The sequence below is a fragment of the Lepus europaeus genome, chromosome 5 (assembly GCF_033115175.1).
Source record: "Lepus europaeus isolate LE1 chromosome 5, mLepTim1.pri, whole genome shotgun sequence".
Lineage (NCBI taxonomy): Eukaryota > Metazoa > Chordata > Mammalia > Lagomorpha > Leporidae > Lepus > Lepus europaeus.
In genome coordinates, this window is record NC_084831.1 from 137,493,683 (window position 1) to 137,515,824 (window position 22,142).

Consider the following 22,142-nt stretch of genomic DNA (forward strand, 5'->3'; position numbering starts at 1 on the left):
ATGCATAGTGAAAATCTATTTGTTTGGAAACCATAGTGGAACATGGTTGTTTGACAAAGGACAGTTATAGTTGAGGCACTAGCATCGGGGATGGAGAGGATGAGATAGATTCCAGGGAGGTAGAGTGGGTATAATGTGGGGACCAGATTGGCTTAGCAGATGAGGAAGAGAGAGAGGAAGTGAAAATGACTTTTAGATTCCGAATTGTGGCTGGGCTGCTCACTGAGATAGGGAGCATGCTGGAGGATGTATTTATTGGGATACTTTGGTTGCAGGCAAACAGAAATCTGAGTTGAAGTAGGTAAAACAAAGAGGGAAATTCATCATAAGTTTATGGGGAGAGGCTGGCTCATGAAACACAGGATAGGAATGCAGCAGGGCATCAGAAATGAACTACAACAAGGACACTGGTACTATCAGGACTTCTGTTTTCCATACTCGTGTGTGTGTGTGTGTGTGTGTGTTTACTTTTCTCTTTCTCCAAAGACAAGAGTCTTTTGTATCTCCTTTTTGTTGGCAAAAATATTACTAATAAAGTTGCCAACTTTATTCCTCATCCATATGTCAGTCATTCAAAGACCAATCTCTTCTCAATTCCATACTTCTGGGAAAGAGCTTTGACTGGTGCATCTCTAATCAAGTGTTCATTCTGGTGCACACAGATGTGGCCAGCTCTGTCTTCCTCCCTCACTCCCTCCCTTCTCTCTCTCTCTCTCATTATTTATTTGAAAGACAGAGTTACAGAGAGGCAGAGGCAGAGGCAGAGAGTGAGAGAGAGAGAGGTCTTCCATCCTCTGGTTCACTTCCCTGATGGCCACAATGGCCGGAGCTGTGCCAATCAGAAGCCAGGAGCCAGGTGTTTCTTCCAGGTCTCCCATGCAGGTGAAAGGACCCAAGGACTTGGGCCATCTTCCACTGCTTTCCCAGGCTCACAGCAGAGAGCTGCAGGCTGTGGCTTTTCCCTCTACGCCACAGCGCCAGCCCCTCATGCATGCCTTTTCATCTTCATGACCAATGTAACTACAACCACATGTTGGGTAGAGGAGTGATTATTAGAAAAGGTGTGTGAGAAAGATGTAGCAAGAGGAATCTACTTCAGTGGAGAAGACAATGCAGTCAATTTTGTCTCTCTCTCTTGTGTGTATGTGTTTTTTTTTTTTTTTAAGTTGAGGTATAATTTACAGTGAACTGCCCAGAACTTAAGTTTGACGAGTTTCACAAATACCTTCCTACATTCCAGACGAGATCTAGAACATTCCTATCACTCCAGAAAGGTCTCTCATGCTTCCTACCATCAATCTCCATCCTTCAAAGGCAGCTACAGTGCCGATTTCTCTCAGTACAGAATAGTTTCACCTGTTGTAGAACTTCATATGAAATGAAATCTCAGATGCAATCCAAGAATACGCACTCTTTGGCCTCTTTCATTCTACATAAAAGTATCAGATTCAACCATGCTAGTACTATCCCAGCAGCCCACTCTTTTTTTATAGCTATGTATGTACATATTACACTTGTTTATTCACTCACCTATTGTCTTAGCTCTTTTCTGTTGCTACAACAAAATATGTGAGACAGGGTAATTTAGAAAGAATGTAAGTTTATTTGGCTCATGGTTCCAGAGGCTGAGAAATCCAAGAGCATGGTGCTGCCATCTGTTCAGCATCTGGTGAGTCAGTTCTTGATGTATCATAACAAGGCAGAGGGCATCACACAGTGAGAGGGCACGAAAATAAGACAAAGCCATTCCTTAAAACTATCTCACTTCTCAGAATGGCCTTAAACTGGAAGGCAGAGCCCACATGATCTAAACACCTCCTACGAGGCCCCCACCTCCCAACACTCCTGCACTGGGAATTGAGTCTCCAACACACGAACTTTTGGCGACCTGTTCAAATCATAGCACCTGTTGATGGACATCTGGGTTGTTTTCATTTTTTGTTTTTTTGGTGATTATGAACATTTTTGTGCAAGTGGTGTTAGGGTTATTTATAAGATTGAATGCCGAGATTAGAAAAGATGAGTTCAGAATTGAGTTTAGTGGGATTTGAGGGACTTGTGGGACATTCAGGTAGCGAGGTCGGGACCCCGCTGGAGTAGAGTGTAAGGTGCAGGAAAGAAGCGGGCTAGCAGTTTACATTTTCTGTACCTCTAGCCTTTACGTGAAGGTAAAGCTATGGAGAAGTCCTCAAGTGAAGCATGAGGCGCGACACAGGAAAATGCCCACATAGTAAATCCAGAGAGGTTTCCAGGTTTGGGGACCCAACTACAGAGAAACCCAGACGACGCTCAGGGAAGCATGGCCTATTGTCTTTGCGTCTCCCTGGCCTGCCACCCAGCGCACAGTCACCTCCCACAGGCTCCATCTGAGCTTGGGAGTGCAGGGTGCATGGTGGCCACAGACTGTGGCAGGAGGGCTCTCAAAGGCCAGAACCGGCGTGGCAGACTGCAGGAGAAGGGGAGGGGGCGGGAAACCCGACCCACTCCGCCTTTGCTCCCGTTGAGAAGGGGAGCACGAATCTTCAGAGTGAGACACGGCCAGGCTACTCAGGGCCTCCAAGGGGTCAGAATTCAGACTCCAGCGGCGGCCGCCGCGGATTCTGGAGCAGGGCGTGACACAGGGGATTTCCTTTTGGGAAGTGTGCTCCGGCGGCGGTGCCCTGGTGACCGCGTCCCGTCGTTAGCGGTGGGAGTACTTTTCCCCCTTGGCTTGGCGGCTGCTGCGCACTGCGCGCCCGTCTCTGACCAGGTGCGCAACTTGGACTCAGAGCCTGGGCAGCAGCAGGGTGGAGGCTCGGGCGGCAGCCGGGAGCCCCTGCGTGTGCGCCTGCCAGGACGCCCGGCGCCCAACCCTAGGGCGCAGCGGCCGGGGGCGGGGCCGTCGCCGGGCAGGACCACGCCCCTGCCTCCTGCGCACGCGCGCTGCGGGCCGTTAGCTGTCAGGACCGGGCGGCTGGCGGGCGCGCGGCGGGAGCCGACGTCTGCGCCAGGACCCGGCGGGCTGAGCCCGGCGCAGCGACATCGGCGAGGGCAGCGCGGACCCTCGCTCCCGGCCGGGTCGCGGAGGCGAGCAGGGAGCCGCGGGCAGCCGCTCGTGCAGACAAGATGGGGAACCGGGAGATGGAGGAGCTGATCCCGCTGGTGAACCGGCTGCAGGACGCCTTCTCGGCGCTGGGACAGAGCTGCCTGCTGGAGCTGCCGCAGATCGCCGTGGTGGGCGGCCAGAGCGCCGGCAAGAGCTCGGTGCTCGAGAACTTCGTGGGCAGGTGAGCGCGCGGGCGCGGGGCTGGCGGCCCGCTCCCGGCCGTTGGAACAGGGTCTAGCCTGGCGGGCAGGAGCCCGAGGGGGCATCGGGGACGGCGGCGGGGACCGCCGGGCGGGCCGTCTCCTCAGGCTCCGGGCATCCTCCGACCGCCTCCCGCCTGGTGGCCCCCAGGCTGCCTCTCCTCCTGCGATACAAAGCCGTTTCCTTCCAGCGCTCGGGTCGGGGCGTCGCGGGGAGGGGGTCCGCCCCGGGATGGACGTCCCCGCCTCGGCGCGCCGGCCGCGGGTGAGCTGCGTGCGTAGCGCTCCCGGGCGCTGCCCTGTCCGCTTCTCCTCAGAGGGGCTTGTCGCCGACCCGCCCACCGCGCCCCGGCGCCCGGAACCCCTTGGTGTCCGCGGTGGGAGACGGCCGAGGAGGCGGGGTGTGAGGAGAAAGCCGTGGTTTGTTGTGCAGAGGCTTTCTCCAGGGGCGCTCCCGGAGGGGAAGAATGGAAGGCGGTGTGCGCGGGGCGCTCCTCGTCGCCGCCGGGCGCGTGTGCGGGCTCCGGGCTGCCCACCCTGCGGCGCGGACGCGGGCTCTCCCTGTCCAGGTGCCATGTCATTCTTGCGCCAGCTCGGGACTGGCCGGCATCCCTCTCGCACTCTGTGCGCCCCCTCCCCCAGCGTCGTTTTCCCTAGGCGGCTCTTGTTTGTCTTGCAAGATGACATTCTGAATCTGAATGGCAGCTGTGGTTTTCGCCATGACCCTGAACACGGCAAAATAATGAAAAATAATAATTATTATTTTTTTGAATTGGGGACCAGCGTTTCTTCCACTGAGCAATTCACGAGGGATTAAAGTTACCCTCGCGGCCTTGTCTGAGGAGCGCAGGGATTGAAAGCCTCGTGAAAGCTGACATTTGTCTCCTTGTGGTACCAGCCAGGTAGAAATGTCCAGCAGCGGAGAGAGAGCTGGAGGGGACGCTCCAGAGGTCGTACTTATTCTTTTTATTTGGCTCATGAGTGACTTGGAAAGCAGAGGTTCCTGTTCCTTTTTCTTTCTTTCTTTTTTGTTAATGCTTGGCGGCATGCAGCGTTTTGAAGATAGTCTCACATCTCTTTTGAGAATGTTAGGATTCAGAAAGTGCTCATTATTTTTCTCTCACGTGATGTTACAGTCTCTCAGATGATACACTTTTCATATTCTTTCCCCTTTCTGAATGATCCAGAAATGTAGGAAACAATTTTAAAAAGTACAATTACGACTGGCTGGTATCCTTGAATAATTAATCACTTTGCCTTGGCTGTGTTATTTATTTTGGACAGTGGGAAAGTGATGGTAAAGCATTTTGCCTACGTCATCATCTGATGAAGTGATGTATGAATGTGTGATTTCAAACATGTATGTAAATATGTATTATCAGTGAAACTCACTCGATTTAAAGTGGCATCCAAAGGGTGTAAGGTTTGATGACATTGTATTTCTGGCTTTTCAAATACCGGAGCGTTCTATCATGGTGCCTTAAGAGTTATTTAACTATATTTGTTTTTTAAACAAATACTTAAACATTAAAAATTGTAAATATTTCAAATGCAATTACTATATTTTTATTGATCTTTAATATATTGATTTAGATGAGCCTGTATGAGGGAACTGTGGATGGAAAATGTATAATGAAAAAATTGTGCATGTATTTCAAGGTTATTTTTTGCACCAAAACAAACTTATCTTTTAATTCCATTTCCATGAACTTTTTGAAATACCTTATATTGTTTATGGCCTAAGTTTGGAATCTAATGTCAATTCTACACTCCAGGTTTTCAAATCTTAACTCTTGTTAATACCATAATAAAATTGTGTCCATTTTGCCTCACTAGCTATAATCTTTTGAAGTGAGAACATATAACAGTAAAATATTTAAAATATCTAAAATATTTAAAATATTTAATATTGAACACTTATTATGAAAAAGGAATATTATAAATGCTATAAAAATCAGAGGACTTACCAGAATGCATTAGTAATTTGCTGTTCTTTAAAAAAGTTTTACCAATAATTAAGTACTGTTAGAATGTCAAATCGAAGTAAAGGATGAACATAGAAGAAAAAGCTTATGTAACAAATATGGCCTTTATTAACTGTAGAGATGACACCTGCCTGGCACGGCTTATATATTAGGGAGAACATTTAATTAGAAAGGTCATTTGACTTTAATAAAGATTTCGGTCATTGAATTATTGAGAAATCTAATTTCTAATTATATTATCAACCTTAGGGAAAATGGAGTTCTCTCTTTTTGATAAAGAGATTCAGTTGAGATGGAAAAAAATGGTACTCATATTTTATTATAAGCTTTTAGCTCTTTTTATTATCTAGGATTTGCAATAAAGACAAAGTCTTTTCTAAGAATGCAAATTTTATCTTTTATATAGGTCTACTTTCATTTTAGAGCCTGACCTAATGTGCAGTTATTGAATCCTGTCATCAAACAAGGGGTCATTGCTTGTATAAATTAATACATAGTGTTTGCTCAGGATGTAAGCTTGTTCTCTGCAAAATAGCGATGCATTTTCCTCCTTCATATTTAGCAATCCTAACCACATCTTCTCCTCTCAGATAGTTTGCTTATATTGATTTTTGCTACCACTGAATTAATTTGAATGTGAATATGTCTACTTCATTTTATTGTAGCTGTAAAACTGATTTTGGGGTGACAAGCTTGAGATTGTCAGGAATAAAATGAGTTATGAATAAACTGCTTGTTTGTGACTTTTTTGCTGAAGTGATGAATTTCCAAGTCAATGTGATATAGTGTGAGTAACCAGATGGTTCTTTTGGCTGTTCAGGATGAGATGTATGTTGACAGTGAGAGGCAGCCTAAGATCTAGTGAATAGAAGCTCAGACCAATGGTCTGATTATAGGGGTTCACTAGCTGACTTGGGTCTGCCCATTGGTCTCCTTTAGGTGCAAAATAATTGAATTTATTCAGTTCCTTTTATGATATATAAAAAGTGTGTATACTACATATTTATTCTTGCAGTGTAATAATAATAATAATGGTTAACATTTATTAGTACTTGCTACATTTCTATTATTCTATATGCTTTTAGATGGAAAATCTCATTAGAGCTTAATAAAATCACAAAGAGGGGGCCCCCACTGTGGCTTAGCTGCTGCCTGTGGTGCTGGTATCCCATATGGGTGCAGGTTCCTGTCCCGGCTGCTCCTCTTCCGATCTGGCTCTCTGCTGTGGCCTGGAACAGCAGTGGAGGATGGCCCTAGTGCTTGGGCCCCTACACCTTTGTGGAAGACCTGGAAGAAGCACCTGGATCCTGGCTTCAGATATACTGTTGCAGCCATTTGGAGAGCGAACCAGCAGATGGAGGACCTTCCTTTCTGTCTGTAACTCTGCCTCTCAAATAAATAAATAAGATCTTAAAAACAAAATCACAAAGAGGTAGGTACTTATATGAGTATCATTTTACAGAAGAGGAAATTAGAATCTAGAGAATTTGAGTAACTTTCTCAAGGCTAATTTAATTCAACATAAAAACAGTGGAGCTAGGATTCAACCAGAGGTGTTTGAGTGGCATTACCCATGCTCTAAACCCTCTGTACTACACTGTCCCACCATATTGGTGTTTATTAGTTATCTGATTAGTACTTTTAACTACTTTTTATAGTCTATATAAACATTGCTTATATAAAAAAGCTGCTATATTAATCTTTTTATAGATATTCATTTATATATTTCTGTCTTGCCTCATTTGGTAGAAGATTTGAGGCAACCTCTTAAGCAGGAACCACATTAGTTAAAAAATAAGTATTTTCTTTATTACATTAGATATTTATGAATTAGTATATTTAAATATGTGTTTAGGGTGCATATAAATTGTTTATGGAGGTGTTAAAAGATTTATTTGGGCCGGCACCGTGTCTTAACAGGCTAATCCTCTGCCTTGTGGCGCCGGCACTCCAGGTTCTAGTCCCGGTTGGGGCGCCGGATTCTATCCCAGTTGCCCCTCTTCCAGGCCAGCTCTCTGCTATGGCCCGGGAAGGCAGTAGAGGATAGCCCAAGTGCTTGGGCCCTGCACCCGCATGGGAGACCAGGAGAAGCACCTGGCTCCTGGCTTCGGATCAGCACAATGCGCCGGCCACAGCGGCCATTGGAGGGTGAACCAATGGCAAAAAGGAAGACCTTTCTCTCTGTCTCTCTCTCTCTCACTATCCACTCTGCCTGTCAAAAAAAAAAAAATTATTGGTTGCTAATGTGTAAATATTTTTTAGTGATACACTCATTAGGAATATTATTTATTTAATGCTAAATATATAGGCAGAAAATTATACACTGTTTTATTCAAGCCTGAGTGGTAAACAGACTTTCAGTTCTTCACAAGTAGAAAAGGTGTTGTGGTTAATTTGATAGCTAGACCAAATGAAATGTTTTTTAAAAAGTTATTCTGCTGATCAGAGTTTATTTCAATGTGGAAATCTTCAAATGATGTATAGTATATTTAATTGTGAGATTCTAAAAGCAGATATTTTTATTGTCAAAATTAAAGTTATTTTGAGGGAGAACCATATAAGTGAGCCACTTGATGCTGTTGCTGAATAAACATGATTGGATAATTAAAACAACAAACTCATAAGACTATAGGTTGCATCAAATACTAAGTTTTTAAAGATAAGACTTAGAATGTGTCTTGAGCTTCTTTAAAGTGAGAGTTGCTGACATTTAGCATTATCATAGCATATGGTTTTCTTTAAACTAATATACAACATAAACTCAGTTTGTGTAGTCCTTCCCCCCAAGAGTTACAAAGCACTTTTCCATTTATTATTTAATTTGGCAGACAATATCATTTTTTCCATTAAGTGGTACCTTTGCTAGCTAATAAATGCAGTTAATTTAGGAGGTTTTACTTATTATTGTGACAATTTATTTTTAAGAGGACAGCAAGCAGCTAGAAAGAGATAGAAGACTTTTTCTTCTCCTTCCAGAGCCAAGTTAAGAAAGTCGTGAGCAAAAATACAGTATTGAATAGTCTGGTTTTCTATATGGACAACATTTTGTAATTTCACATACTTTCAACATTGATTTAAAAATGCGAATGGATTATGGTGTACTGAATAGGTTTTTCTAAAGTGGAAGGAGGAAAGGAGCCAACTTTTAATCCTTATTAGGTGGCAGACAGGGACTCTTGTTATATACTTGTACTTTTTATACCTTCTATCTCTTGCCTGTTTTCACATCCTCATTTCAATAGGGAAGGAAACAGCATTTGAGAGAGACTAAAGCTAGCCCGGGGTCACATGGATAATAAATGGACAAGCTGGGATTTAATCTTGGATATGGATTCCTGTTGGAACTCTTGAGAAATATGGGCATAGGGATGGGTGTTTGATATAGCTGTTAAGATGCCAGTTTAGATTCTTGCATCCCGTATCAGAATGTCTGGCTTCAAGTCTCATCTCTGCTTCTGATCCTACTTTGTGCTAATATGCATTCATGGAGACAGTGGGGCTCAAATACTTGGATTTCTTCCAACCTTCTGGGAGGTATGGGTTGGGTCTCAGGCTCTTGGCTTTGGCCTGGCTCAGCCTAGGCTGTTGTAGGCATTTGGGTGTGAACCAGCAGATGAAAGATGTCTTTCGTGTCTGTCTGTCTTGTCTCTCTCTGTTTCTGTCTCTTTCTCTGTTACTCTGCCTTTTAAATACATAAGAAAAGAAATGAAATCTTTAAAGAATAAGAACAGATGGATATAATGCAAATTAATTGGGCTAAAAAACAGCGTATCAATTTATTTTTATCAAAAAACCCAAAAACTATAATTCTGAAGTTGAACTGAGATACAGTTGGCAAGCAGAAGATATATAAGTTTCCGGTGTCATTTGGCAGCCAGTATCATTTTAGCTCAAGGCTGCATGTACTGAAGTATCAATGTCAAAGCAGGGAGTTGGTGATATGTGTCTCAATGTCTGACTTGGCTACAAGGCATTGAATTTAGACTCACTTTATCACAAAGAGATACTATATATTGGAGAGGACCTTAGAGGAGAGTAGTGAGGAAGACAAGACATTGGAGAAATTAAAAATATAACTGGATGCAGTGAAGGTTAATTGAGAGTGGGGATAGAGTTATGCTTTATTAGGACCTCCAAAGCAATAATACTTAAGGGAGATGGAATTCTATTTCCCTCTTAAAGAATAAGGTATTTGGTTAAAGTAGTGGGTAAACTGAAGATAAAAAAAAAAGAGAAAATGTTCTAAAGGCAAACTTGAAAATGTAATGTGTTGTGTAGAAAGAGGGGAAAGTAAAAGCGGTGGACATTTTCATGCATTAAAAACTGTTCAAACTCATTAGAGTTTATTAAATCACGTGTGTGTATGTGTGTGTGTGTGTTCACAGGTAGTTTAGCTTTTCTTCCTTTATTAGTAGTAAGGACTGGCATTTCCCTAGGCTGCTGTAAGAAGCTTTCCTCTGACTTAATTTTCACTAGCTTCCTGGAACTACGTTAGGATACAGATTTGTTCAAGGTCGGAAAAAGTCAGAGCTGGGTTTGGTGAACATGGTGTTCAGATCTGGGTGCCCTGCATCAGTTCATCATCTTTTCCCCCCTCCTCTTATTGTTTTAGAGCACCTCCTTCTCACCCTTGCCCTGCCTCCTCCTTTTCCCATTCTCTTGCATTGGGTCTGTCTTTTTCCTTCTTCATACTGCCCTCCATGACTCTTCTTGATAGCAGGATGACAGTGACATTACAGCTTTTCCCACACAGCCTATCAGAAGGAGACAGCAGAATTTTTCTCAGACGTAGACTGGGTAATTTGAGAGTTACTTTTGAATAATGTGTGAATTTCAGGGAACAGATAGGCTCAGAATAGACTAAATGAGCTATTGCTTGTTTTCACACATTATTAATATTTATCCACAAAGTAGGCATTAGAAGTTGCACCTGGGGCAGTCACTGATAGGTCTTGCTGAAAGCAAGGCAACCTTCCAAAAGGTTGTATATAAATAAATAACGTAAGTGGAAAGGAGACCATTTAAAGAAATGGTTGGACTTTTAGGTAGAATAAAAGACATATTTGTGTAGCAAACCCACATCCTTCAGTTTGCCCATTTTATGTTTCTTTGAATGCATTGATCACTTTGAGGCCCATCAATGTTGTAGAAATTATTTTAGCAGTTAATTTCAACAAATTAATTTCAAAAGTTAATTTTAACACTGTGTTAAGTCCCTAATGTTTGATTATAAAGACAAAGTAGTTGTTGAAGAAAAGGATGATGTATTTAATCCTTGAATTTTATGAATGATACAGAATTGCTTTAGATTTCTTTTTTAAGATTTGTTTATTTGAAAGGCGGAATTACAGAGAGGCAGAGGCAGAGAAAGAGTCTTCCATCTGCTGGTTCACTCCCCACATGATTGAAACAGAGGGAGCTGTGCCAATCTGAAACCAAGAACCTGGAGTTTCTTCTGGTTCTCCCATGTGGGTGCAGGGGCCCAAGGACTTGGGCCATCTTCGGCTGCTTTCCCAGGTGATAGCAGGGAGCTGGATATGAAGTGGAGCAACTGGGACTTGAACTAATGCCCATATAGGATGTTGGCACTGCTGGGGGCAGCTTTACCTGCTATGCCACAGTGCTGGTCCCTAGAATTTTTTTTTCTCTAATATCTCAGCTGCATGTCCTCTACTTCTGGGGTTTGAAGTGGGCCTCAGTGCTTCTTTGTGACAGTGTTTCATTTTCATTTTCCACTACATATCCATATATATTAGATGTAGGTAGGATTTCTGATGGACCTTTTGGTCAATCATTTCAGTGGCTTTGGACTGAAAAGACTAACCCAGGCAAATAAGTTATTTGATAGTTGACTAATATTGTTGATAGTGTTTTTTCTTAGATCCCTGAAAAATGAATATTCGAAAAGCAGCACATTATGGCAGTAGAGTACAGGATTTACTGCCTGGTGTTTGAGTTCCATCTCTGACCCATGATGGAAGCAGGGCTCCCTCAGTAAGTTCTTTAACCTCTTCAGGCCTTGGTTTCCTCACCTGCAAAATTGGGATAACAGGTATTTTTTTTATTGTGTGTGAGTTCTAAGTAATATGATGTCAAAATGTACATTTTGATAAATGGTGGATATTAGTCTAAATCTGTTATTTAGACTGGAAATTTTCTGAATATTTTTAAAACCAATGTAAATTTAGGAGACACAAGAGATGACAATAAATGTTTGCAAGTTATCTTTGTGGATGTTAGAAAATTACAGTTGCATCAAATGCCAGTTCTTTAGATCAGGGTAACTTAGAGTATATTTGGGGCTTTTTAGAAGAAAACATGGTCCACATTTAGGATTATTACTATCTTTCTAATTTTTCTAAGAGGATAGGAAAAGCCTGTTTTCTTTAATGTAAAAGCAAAGGAGATTAAGCTAGAAAAAAAATTCAAGTAGTAGGAGTCATATGATGAAAACTAGAGATCATGAACCAATAACATAGAGATAATAGAATTGAAATGAAGTTTTCTGATACTGTCTTCATATGTCCTCCTAGAGAACATAGTTTAAGGAGGTTCTTTGATTCTGTGATATGAAGTAGTCCATTCTTGGCATGCCCTTTTCTTTGGAAGTGTTAGGTGAAATTGCAGGCAAAGATGGGTTAGAAGGAGGGCAAAGCAACTGAGGAAGTCCAGCTGGAGAAGCAGGATGACTTAGCATGAGTATGCACTAAGCTCAAAAAACAGTCAGTGGATCAGGAGGTAATAGATTATTAGGCCTTAGGAGAAGTTCCAGTGTTTTTTTTTTTTTTTTTTTTTTTGATAGTGGATATTGAAGCAATATCCAATGTCATTATTTTCAGGGTAAAGATTCATATTCTCATTTGATTGTCATTCTCACAGCTTCTTATCCACAAGTTTTAGCTTTGAGCTAGTTAGCTAGTTCCATTTGAAGTGGCATTATGTCACTAGGTATGCTTGAATGGCTTTGGGTGCCTTATTTAGTTGGGGTTTAGAACTCTGCATGTGTGTGTGTGTGTGTGTGTTGTGTTTTCTGGTTAGTAAAACTGAACCCCATTCTTTTCATTTATTTAAGTGAGGGTAAAAGACTGCAGTCTTTTCAGCATCCTAAGATTCATGGTTCTCTGAATTCTGCTATCTGAACAATAACTAACGTGTGTGAGATTTTTGCTTTTACCTACAAGTAGCCATATAACTCGTAATATGGCAGTCCTTATGGATTCAGTTTAAGAAATTTTGCTTAATTTGTTTACTTAATCCTAAAATAATCATGTGAAATTGAGGGGTGGGGTTTACTTGATTTGAAGTAGGTACTTTGAATGTTATGTTTTCCTCAGGGATTTTTTCCCCCCGAGTCAATGAAGTGGCACAAGGAATATGTGTCTCTTACTGGAAGAGCAAGAGGGGATATGGGAAGGGGGAGGCCCTGGCTCTGCTTGTTTTTTTCTGAGTGTCTGCTGTATTGTGGATGTTGCTGTGGATTCTTTCTGAGAGGAGGAGCACAGTGGGGCCAAGAGGCGTGGAGTCACCACACAGACCCTGGGAGTCGGGTGAAAGCCGGCCAGAGGGAGCAGCCAGCAGACTGGTTTATTTCAGTTGGTACAGCAGCTTATATAACCGAGGCAAATCTGGTCAAGGGGCGGTTTATGCCCTAACCAATCACAGCCTGTTTCCAGGCAGGCTCCTTTGCCATGTGGTTTCTGAAGCCATCCAATCAAACATAGCCTGTTGCCAGGCAGGTTCCATTGCCATGTGGTTTCCGAAGCCATCCAATCACAGCCTGTTGCCAGGCAGGCTCTGTTGCCAGTGGCCATCTTGGCATGGCCTTCTCATTCCACCACAGTGGGAGTAAATGAGAACAGACACTGGAGTCTCATTGTTGGGAGAGTTAGAAATGCTACTGGGTCATTTTGGGGGTGGATTGAGTTTACATCATGGCAGGAACCCCTGTTTGTTTGTTGACAGCAGGCCCCAGGGAAGCCAAAGCAACATGGTGGAGAGCAGTCCCAGCTGGGTTTAGCACAGGCTCTACTATTGCCTGCTGGTCTTCCTCAGCATTCTGTGTCTGACTTGCAGGCCCCTCCTGTGTGGTACTTGTGTATACTTTACTGTATGGGTTCATATTGTCCAGTTGTCTCTCTGCCCAATTTTTTTTAATATTTATCTTTACTTATTTGAAAGTCAGACTTACAGAGAGAGGAAAAGACAGAGAGAGAGAGAGATTGAGAGAGAGAGAGAGCTATCTTCAATCCACTGGTTCACTCCCCAGATGGCCACAACAGCCAGGGCTAGGCCAGACGGAAGCTAGGAGCCAGAAGCCAGGGGCCAGGAGCCAGGAGCTTCTTCTAGGTCTCCATCGTGGGTGACAGGGGCCCAATCACTTGGGCCATCTTCTTCTGCTTTCCCAGGTACATTTAGTGGGGAGCTGGATGGGAAACAGAGCAACGGGGGCTTGAAATGGCGCACATATGGGATAGCAGCATCACAGGTGGCAGCTTTATCCACTAAGTCACAATGTTGGCCCCTGCCCATTGCTTTGAAGCTTCCATGAAGTCAGGAGCTGGATTTCCTTTGTTGTTTTCCATACCACAATGGAGGAACACAGCAGGAGCTAACTGGATGAATGAGCCATGTGATTTTGTATGAGCCATTTACCCAAGCTGATCACACCTTCTTCATCAGTAGATTAAGGGTGCAGAGGAAGAGTTGGATTAGATCAGTATTTTTTCAGATTGTGGGTTGTGACATAATAGTGCTTCATGATGTCAATTTAATGGATTGTAACAGGGACTGATGTTGTGGCACAGTGGGTTAAACTGCCACCTGCAATGCCAGCATCCCATATTAGAGCACTTGTTTGGATTCTAGCTGCTCAACTTTCAATCCAGCTCTATGCTAATGTGCCTGGGAAGGCAGCAGAAGATGGCCCAAGAACTTGAGTCCCTGCCACTCACATGGGAAACCCAGATGGAGTTCCTGTTTCTTGGTTTTGGCCTGGCCCACCCTGACCATTGTGGCCATTTGAGGAGTGAACCAACTGGTAGGAAACCTTTCTCTTTCTCTCTCTCTCTTTCTCTCTCTCACTCTGTCACTTTGCCTTTCAAATAAATAAAAAAAACCACAAATCTTTTAAAAAGAATGGGATAAGACAGTTTTAAAAATTATCAGACTGCTTTCCAAGTAATAATGATAAATCTTGTTTTGTGAAACTTTTGTATTAATTGTATATTCATAAATGCATACTGAGGTACAACGTATAATGTATTTCTTACTACGAGTCAGCTTAAAAATTGAATGCCTCAGGACTAATTTAAATTTAATAGTAATCTCATCCTTTATCTAATATTTCATATTTTAATGTTTGGGCCTATTCTTTTTAATGCAAAAGGCACAATTCACACTATACCATACTAGTCTTTTAATTAAAAAATTAATTTTTACATATAATAAAATTCAGACATTCCAAATGGGTATACAATAAAAATTGTCTTTCCCCCACTGGGTTACCTATTAGATATTTCATATACCTGCATACCTGCCAGAATATTTCAGGTTTATATTAGCTTTACATTAATTCTTTTTTGATTTTTGAGCATAAAGAGTTTAATAAACTGGTTTATTTTTAGGTAGATGATAAAATCAGTAGAGAAAAGATATGTTTTTAAATTCCATTAATAGATGGATTCCATTAGTATATATGTCCAAGACTGTATAAGCCTGTATATATTCAGCAACTTCTTTAAGGAATTTTTTTTAAAACTTTTATTTAATGAATATAAATTTCTAAAGTACAGCTTATGGATTACAATGGCTTTTCCCCCCCACCCATAACTTCCCTCCCACCCGCAACCCTCCCCTTTCCCGCTCCCTCTCCCCTTCCATTCACATCAAGATTCATTTTCAATTCTCTTTATATACAGAAGATCAGTTTAGTATATATTAAGTAAAGATTTCAACAATTTGCCCCCACATAGCAACACAAAGTGAAAAAATACTGTTGGAGTACTAGTTATAGCATTAAATAACAGTGTACAGCACATTAAAAACAGAGATCCTACATGATATTTTTTAAAAATTAATTTTCTATGCAATTTCCAATTTAACACCAGTTTTTTTTTCATTTTCAACTATCTTTATATACAGAAGATCGATTCAGAATATGCTAAGATTTCATCAGTTTGCACCCACACAGAACGTAAAGTGTAAAAATACTGTTTCATACTAGTTATAACATCACTTCACATTGGACAACACATTAAGGACAGATCCCACATGAGACATAAGTACACAGTGACTCCTGTTGTTGATTTAACAATTTGACACTCTTGTTTATGGCATCAGTAATCTCCCTAGGCTCTAGTCATGAGTTGCCAAGGCTATGGAAGCCTTTAGAGTTCTCTGACTTTGATCTTATTCCAATAGGGTCATAGTCAAAGTGGAAGTTCTCTCCTCCCTTCAGAGAAAAGTACCTCCTTCTTTGATGACCCCATTCTTTCCACTGGGATCTCACTCGCAGAGATCTTTCATTTAGGTCTTCTTCTTTTTTTTTCAGAGTTTCTTGGCTTTCCATGCCTAAAATACTCTCATGGGCTGGCTCTTCAGCCAGATCTGAATGCCTTAGGGGCTAATTCTGAGGCCAGAGTGCTATTTAGTGGCATGTACCAATGCTATCTCACTAGTCCAAGTGATCAATTTCAGTTCACAATTGATCACTCTGATAGGTCTAAGAGTCAAAGGGATAACACAAACAAGACTAGTGTCTGCTAATACTAACTGATAGAATCATAAAGGGGAAAAACCAACATGGCAGATGTCTTTAAGGAATTTGATGACATGTAGAATCCTAAAGTTGATATGCTGTTAATGTCAGGGTGACTAGGCTAATGATTCTTATGAGAGGCATTTTTTAGAAAATGGTTGATGGGGTCTTGATGCTGTCTGCAAATATTTAAGGAGCTGTTAATTGAAAAGGGTTTTGATTGACTCTGTATGTCTCCTGAAGACAAAGTTAGAACAAATGGGTGAAACTTACAGGCAGCCAGATTTGAAGAGGGTAGCTGTTGAACAGAATAGTTGATTGGAATGGGTTGCCTGCGAGGCAGTAACTATTCCATCACCATAAGGCTAGGGGCTGGAGATTTGTGTCTTGGTGGCTTGTAAGTTTGGTTTATTTGAGAGCGAGGGTTGAGCAAAAAGACTTAAAAGATTCTTTTTAAACATACAGCCTATGATTTGGCTTTGTGGGTATCAGTGAGAAACCTGGCACAAAAATGTTAGTGTATGATGTGAGGAAACTGGAATCTCTGATGGAATGGCTAATTCTATGAAGCACCTTTAGTATATTTTAAAGGTAAACTGTATTCTGTTTTTTTAATTTGACAGTAGAGTCATAGACAGTGAGAGAGAGAGACAGAGAGAAAGGTCTTCCTTTCATTGGTTCACTCCCCAAATGGCTGCTACGGCCAGCGTTGTGCCAATCTGAAGCCAGGACCCAGGTGCTTCTCTTAGTCTCCCATGTGGGTGCAGGGACCCAAGGACTTGGGCCATCTTCCACTGCTTTTCCAGGCCATAGCAGAGAGCTGGATTGGAAGAGGGGCAGCCAGGACTCGAACCGGCACCCATATGGGATGCCAGCGCCGCAGGCGGAGGATTAACCAAGTGAGCCACGGTGCTGGCCCCATCCTTTTTTTTTTTTTTTTTTTTTAAAGTGAGTAACTGGTTTTAAATTCTGCTTTATTTTTAAAGATTTATCATTTGAAAGACAGAATTACAGAGAGAAGGAAAGAGAGAGAGAGAGATTGAGAGAGATCTTCCATTCATTGTTTTATTCCCCAAATGGCTGGGGCTGGGCCAAGCCGAAGCCTGGAACTCCACATGGGACTTCCACATAGGTGTCAGGGGCCCAAGCACTTGGGTCATCTTCCGCTGCTTTTGCAGGCACATTAGCAGTGAGATGGATTGGAAGTGAAGGATGGAGGCAGTGGCCTAACCCACTGTACCACAATGCCAGGCCCCTAAACTCTGCTTTTCTTTTTTTTTCTTTTTTCTTTTTTTTTTTTAAATTTATTTATTTAGACAGGCAGAGTGGATAGTGAGAGAGAGACAGAGAGAAAGGTCTTCCTTTTTGCCATTGGTTCACCCTCCAATGGCCACTGCGGCCGGCGCATCTCGCTGATCCAAAGCCAGGAGCCAGGCACTTCTCCTGGTCGCCCATGCGGGTGCAGGGCCCAAGCACTTGGGCCATCCTCCACTGCCTTCCCGGGCCACAGCAGAGAGCTGGCCTGGAAGAGGGGCAACCGGGATAGAATCCGGCGCCCCAACCGGGACTAGAACCCGGTGTGCCGGCGCCGCAAGGTGGAGGATTAGCCTGTTAAGCCACGGCGCCGGCCTAAACTCTGCTTTTCGTATCAATTCCACTTCTCTTAGTGGCATACCAATATAGAAACTTAAAAATAAAGAAAAAACATAGTTTTCTTTTTGTTTTTCTTCCTAATCCATATAGCAATTTATTTATTTTTCTTTTTAAAAATATTTATTTATTTATTTGAGAGGTAGAGTTACAGACAGAGAGAGGAATAGACAGAAAGGTCTTCCACCTGTTGGTTCACTCCTGAAATGGCTCTAACGGCTGGAGCTGGGCTGATCTGAAGCCAGGAGCCAGAAGCCTCTTCTGGGTCTCCCATGCGGGTACAGGGGCCCACACACTTGGGCCACTTCCACTGCCTTCCCAGGCCATAGCAGAGAGTTGGATGGGAAAGGAGCAGCCAGGACATGAACCGGTGCCCACATGGGATGATGGTGCTTCAGGCGGAGGCTTAGCCCACTATGTCACAGAACTGGCCCTTTATATAGCAATTTCTTTATTCAAAACATCTTCTAGGTCCACCTTTTCTTCTTTACTCTCATTTCAACCATTCTAGTCTCAACTCTCCTCTCCTTACACCTGGATAACTCTAACAGCATTCCGCTCTCTCACATCCTCTTCTTCCCCTGTGTATATTGATGCCTTCAGATTAATCTTTCAAAACACTTTAATGTGTCTGTCCCTCTCAAGAACCTGCAGGGGCCAGCATTGTGGCACAGCGGGTTTAATCCCTGCTTGTTATACCAGCCTCCCTTTTTGTAGTGCAGAGTCGAGTTCTTCCTGCTCCACTTCCAATTCAACTCTCTGCTACTGCGCCTTGGAAGGCAGCAAAAATGGCCCAAGTACTTGGGTGCCTGCCATTCATGTGGGACAGCCTGATGTAGTTCCAGGCTCCTGGCTTCAGCTTGTCCTGGTCCTGGCCATTTGCAGGTGAACCAGCAGATGGAAGATCACTCTGTCAGATAAATAAATGAAATAAATCTTAAAAAAGAGAACCTGCAATTACTGTACCACCTTTAGATCTCTACTTGTTTTCCAAAATCTCTACCTCTCCAGTTTTGTGTTCTACCCCTCCTAAGTGTGTTTTTATATAACTTATATCTTCATTTCTGTATATGCAGTGGCCACTTCTGATTACATTAGAACAATATAATGGCCTGGGCAGAGCATGTTTTGTGAGCAAAAGGGAGTCAAACAACCAACCCTTATTTAAGTGCCTACTTTGTGAAAGATACTATTTTAGGATGGAGAGGCAATTAAAAGGTATTTTCTTCAACAGAATCTAATGTAGACTGGCATCAAGGCAGTGAACTGGCATTGAAGTGTTTGTAATTTAGTTTGTGGTATATCTGGAGTCAGGCTTCAGGAGGTTTAAGTTGCCATAGTATACACAGATGAAGGGAGCCATTTGGGGAGCCAAAGGGAAATTAATCATCTAATGGTAATGGGAATTAATAATCTAATCATCACTTTAGTGATGGAAATGGAATAGGGCATTTCAGATTGCAAGTGGTTGGTGAGAGAGGAATAAAAAAAGAGTTCCAAACTTGGAGAGGGTTCCTATAATAATGGTGATAAAATTTGTAGAAATAAGAAATTTGAATAGTTCCTCCTCCATCAAACTAATCAAATCTTTCACTTTACCACCAGGCTCACAATCATTCCTGAAGCCCATCTGACCATCATCTATGGTGATTGCAGTCTTGTCTGTCATCCTTATCACCTACAGTTCCACCCTATTTAGCATCTGAATATTTCTGGCTGATTAATAACACCTGTCCATGAGGCAGGCTGCAAACTCTTTATTAGTATTCCTCACAGTACCTTGAGCAATACAGTTAAATGTACTTTATGGAGTGGATATTTGTGTCCTTCCAAAATTCGTATGTTGAGGCCCTTAACTCCCTATTGCTAGTGTATTTGGAGATGGAGTCAATAAAGAAGTAATTCACAGTAAAAAAAATCATGAAGGTGGGGTCCTGACCCAATAGAATTGATATCTTTATGTGAAGAGACACCAGAGAGCTCACTATGTCCCCAAGTGCATACAAAGAAGGGATCATGTGAATGGAAGGGGAGAGGGAGCGGGAGAGGGGAGGGTTGCAGGTGGGAGGGAAGTTATGGGAGGGGGAAGCCACTGTAATCCATAAGCTGTACATTGGAAATTTGTATTCATTAAATAAAAGTTAAAAAAAAAAGAAAGGATCATATGAGCATACAGTCAGCAGTCAACCATTAACAGGCAGGTGGGAGAGTCTAGAAACCAAAATGGCTTCAGATCTTGGCCCTTAATCTTGGATTTCTAATCTCCAGAACTTTGAGAGATAAATTTCCTTTTGTTTAAATCACCCAGACTGTGTTATTTTCTTATGGCAGCCTGAGCAGAATAGTACAGATACTTAATTTTTTATTGAGTTTTCACTAATTAAATTTTATTGACTGGACTTAGATGTGTTGGTACTACTGAGAGTGAGGATCATGACTTTGAGTGAGGATCATGACTTTAAGTCAGATTTATTTTTTCACTTGTGAGATAAAATTGACTGTTTGATGAGCTCTTTGCCCTGATAAACAATATTCTTAGCCTATGTGCCTCAATTTTGAGTTACTCCTTCTCTCCCCTGTATCTCTTTCCCCGTTTTCTTAATGATGCAGATGTACTTATGATTTTCCTGTCGTAACATCTGTCCTCTTCAGCTGGTGGTTTCATTTCTTTTACAACCATCACATAGCTTTCACTTCTGAGCTCAGGAACCAAATAGACTTGAATTACAAGGGATAATGATACTTTTTTTTGACAGGCATAGTGGACAGTGAGAGAGAGAGAGAGAGACAGAGAGAAAGGTCTTCCTTTTCTGTTGGTTCATCCTCCAATGGCCGCTGCGGCCAGCGCACTGCGTTGATCCGAAGCCCAGAGCCAGGTGCTTCTCCTGGTTTCCCATGGGGTGCAGGGCCCAAGGACTTGGGCCATCCTCCACTGCACTCCCGGGCCACCGCAGAGAGCTGGCCTGGAAGAGGGGCAACAAGGACAGAATCCGGTGTCCCGACCGGGACTAGAACCTGGTGTGCTGGCACTGCAGGCGGAGGATTAGCCTATTGAGCCATGGCACCGGCTGGGATAATGATACTTAAAAGACTAGATGATCCCTGCATCTCCCAAAGCAAGTACGTGGATATCTGTGTAAGATTTACCTGCGGAACTTGCCAAATAAAAGTTCCTGGGCTGCATGCACAGAAGCCGCCTCAGTGGGTCTGGAATTAAGCCAGAGTAATCTGTGCTTTTCTAAAGCTTTTCTCATGCTTTGATAAGCAGCCAGATATGGGAGCTACTAATCACCATTTCCACAATTCCCATTATTTCTGCAGCTGTGGATAAGGAACGCAGTGTGTCTTCCTTCTCCATCAGTACACTAAAATGGCCCTTGTCAAGGTCTCTGATGATTTCTAAACCTCAACTGCCTACTTTGCCCTCATTTCTTCTAGGTTACTTGTTTCTCTTCTGGGCACACATAGTTCTCTGGGCATTTCTTTAATGTTATACTTAGTACAATGTATTGAATTATCTGCTCCTGCCAGTAAATTGTGATTTTCCTGGGCAGAGTCTCTTTTACTAATTTATCTTCATTTCTAGTGTATAATTCCTTTTCAGTGATCTGGTCAACAAATTTAATGGAGTGGCTTCAGTATCTGACACAGCTGGTTTATCTGTACCATATGATGCTATTTATTGAACATCTGCTGTGTACCAACTAGTGTTAGACGCCAGGAAGACATTAATATGTAAAAGAAGCACATTCTTTGTCATTGTGGGGCTTACAGTTTAGTAAAGAAACACACAATAAACAAAGAAAAGTATATAAGTATAAATCAATATGAATTTATGATATGACAAAAATGACAAAGCTGGCTAGGATGTAGGGATAGAGCATAGAGTATGACAGAGAGGGATGTATACTTATAGGTTGATCAGGAAAACTTATTTGATCTGGTGGCATTTCAGCTGAAGGACAAGGAATCAGCCAAGGGATGAGCTTGGAGAAAGCATTCCTTGTACAAGGAATAGTAAATTCTGAAGCGCCAAGGTGTTACAGAGGTGTGTGTGTTGTAGGTACTGTCAGTGTCATTAGATCCATTGGGAGGGGGAAGTATGGCAAGGAGAAAGAGCAGAGAGGAGATAGATAGGCTTTGTCAGTACCAGAAATAGGTTTAGAGTTTATCCAGAGTGCTATGATAAGCAACTGAAGGAAGGATTTTAATCAAGGTAGTGACATAATCTGATTTACATTTTAGAAAGATCATTCTAGGTCAGTGCTGTTCAAGACAATAGTCACTACCCTATGTAGCTATTGTAGCTAATGCTTCTGTGAAACGGAATTTTCAATTTTATGTTACATTTTTGTTACATTTTTAAACCTACACTTGAAAACAAAATGGATTCAGTTACTGTGTTTTGGTACATGACACTGCCTTTTCAGTTATAAATTTTATGGATTTTAAATATAGATCCTAAA

The 22,142-nt window shown here is 42.3% G+C and overlaps 1 protein-coding gene across 6 annotated transcripts in view; it reads left to right on the plus strand.

The window, feature by feature from the left end:
- Positions 1-3,027: 3,027 nt before the first annotated feature.
- Positions 3,028-22,142, plus strand: part of DNM3 (dynamin 3) — a 707,825-nt gene continuing 688,710 nt past the window's right edge. For 4 of the 6 annotated variants that reach the window (XM_062192786.1, XM_062192785.1, XM_062192787.1 and 1 more), the window contains exon 1: positions 3,029-3,266. In XM_062192786.1, coding sequence (XP_062048770.1) covers positions 3,106-3,266 — 161 coding nt within the window. In that variant the 5' untranslated portion in view covers positions 3,029-3,105. Of the gene's footprint in view, positions 3,267-22,142 lie in introns of all 6 variants that reach the window. The other 2 variants (XM_062192784.1, XM_062192790.1) reach the window with 2 other exon arrangements.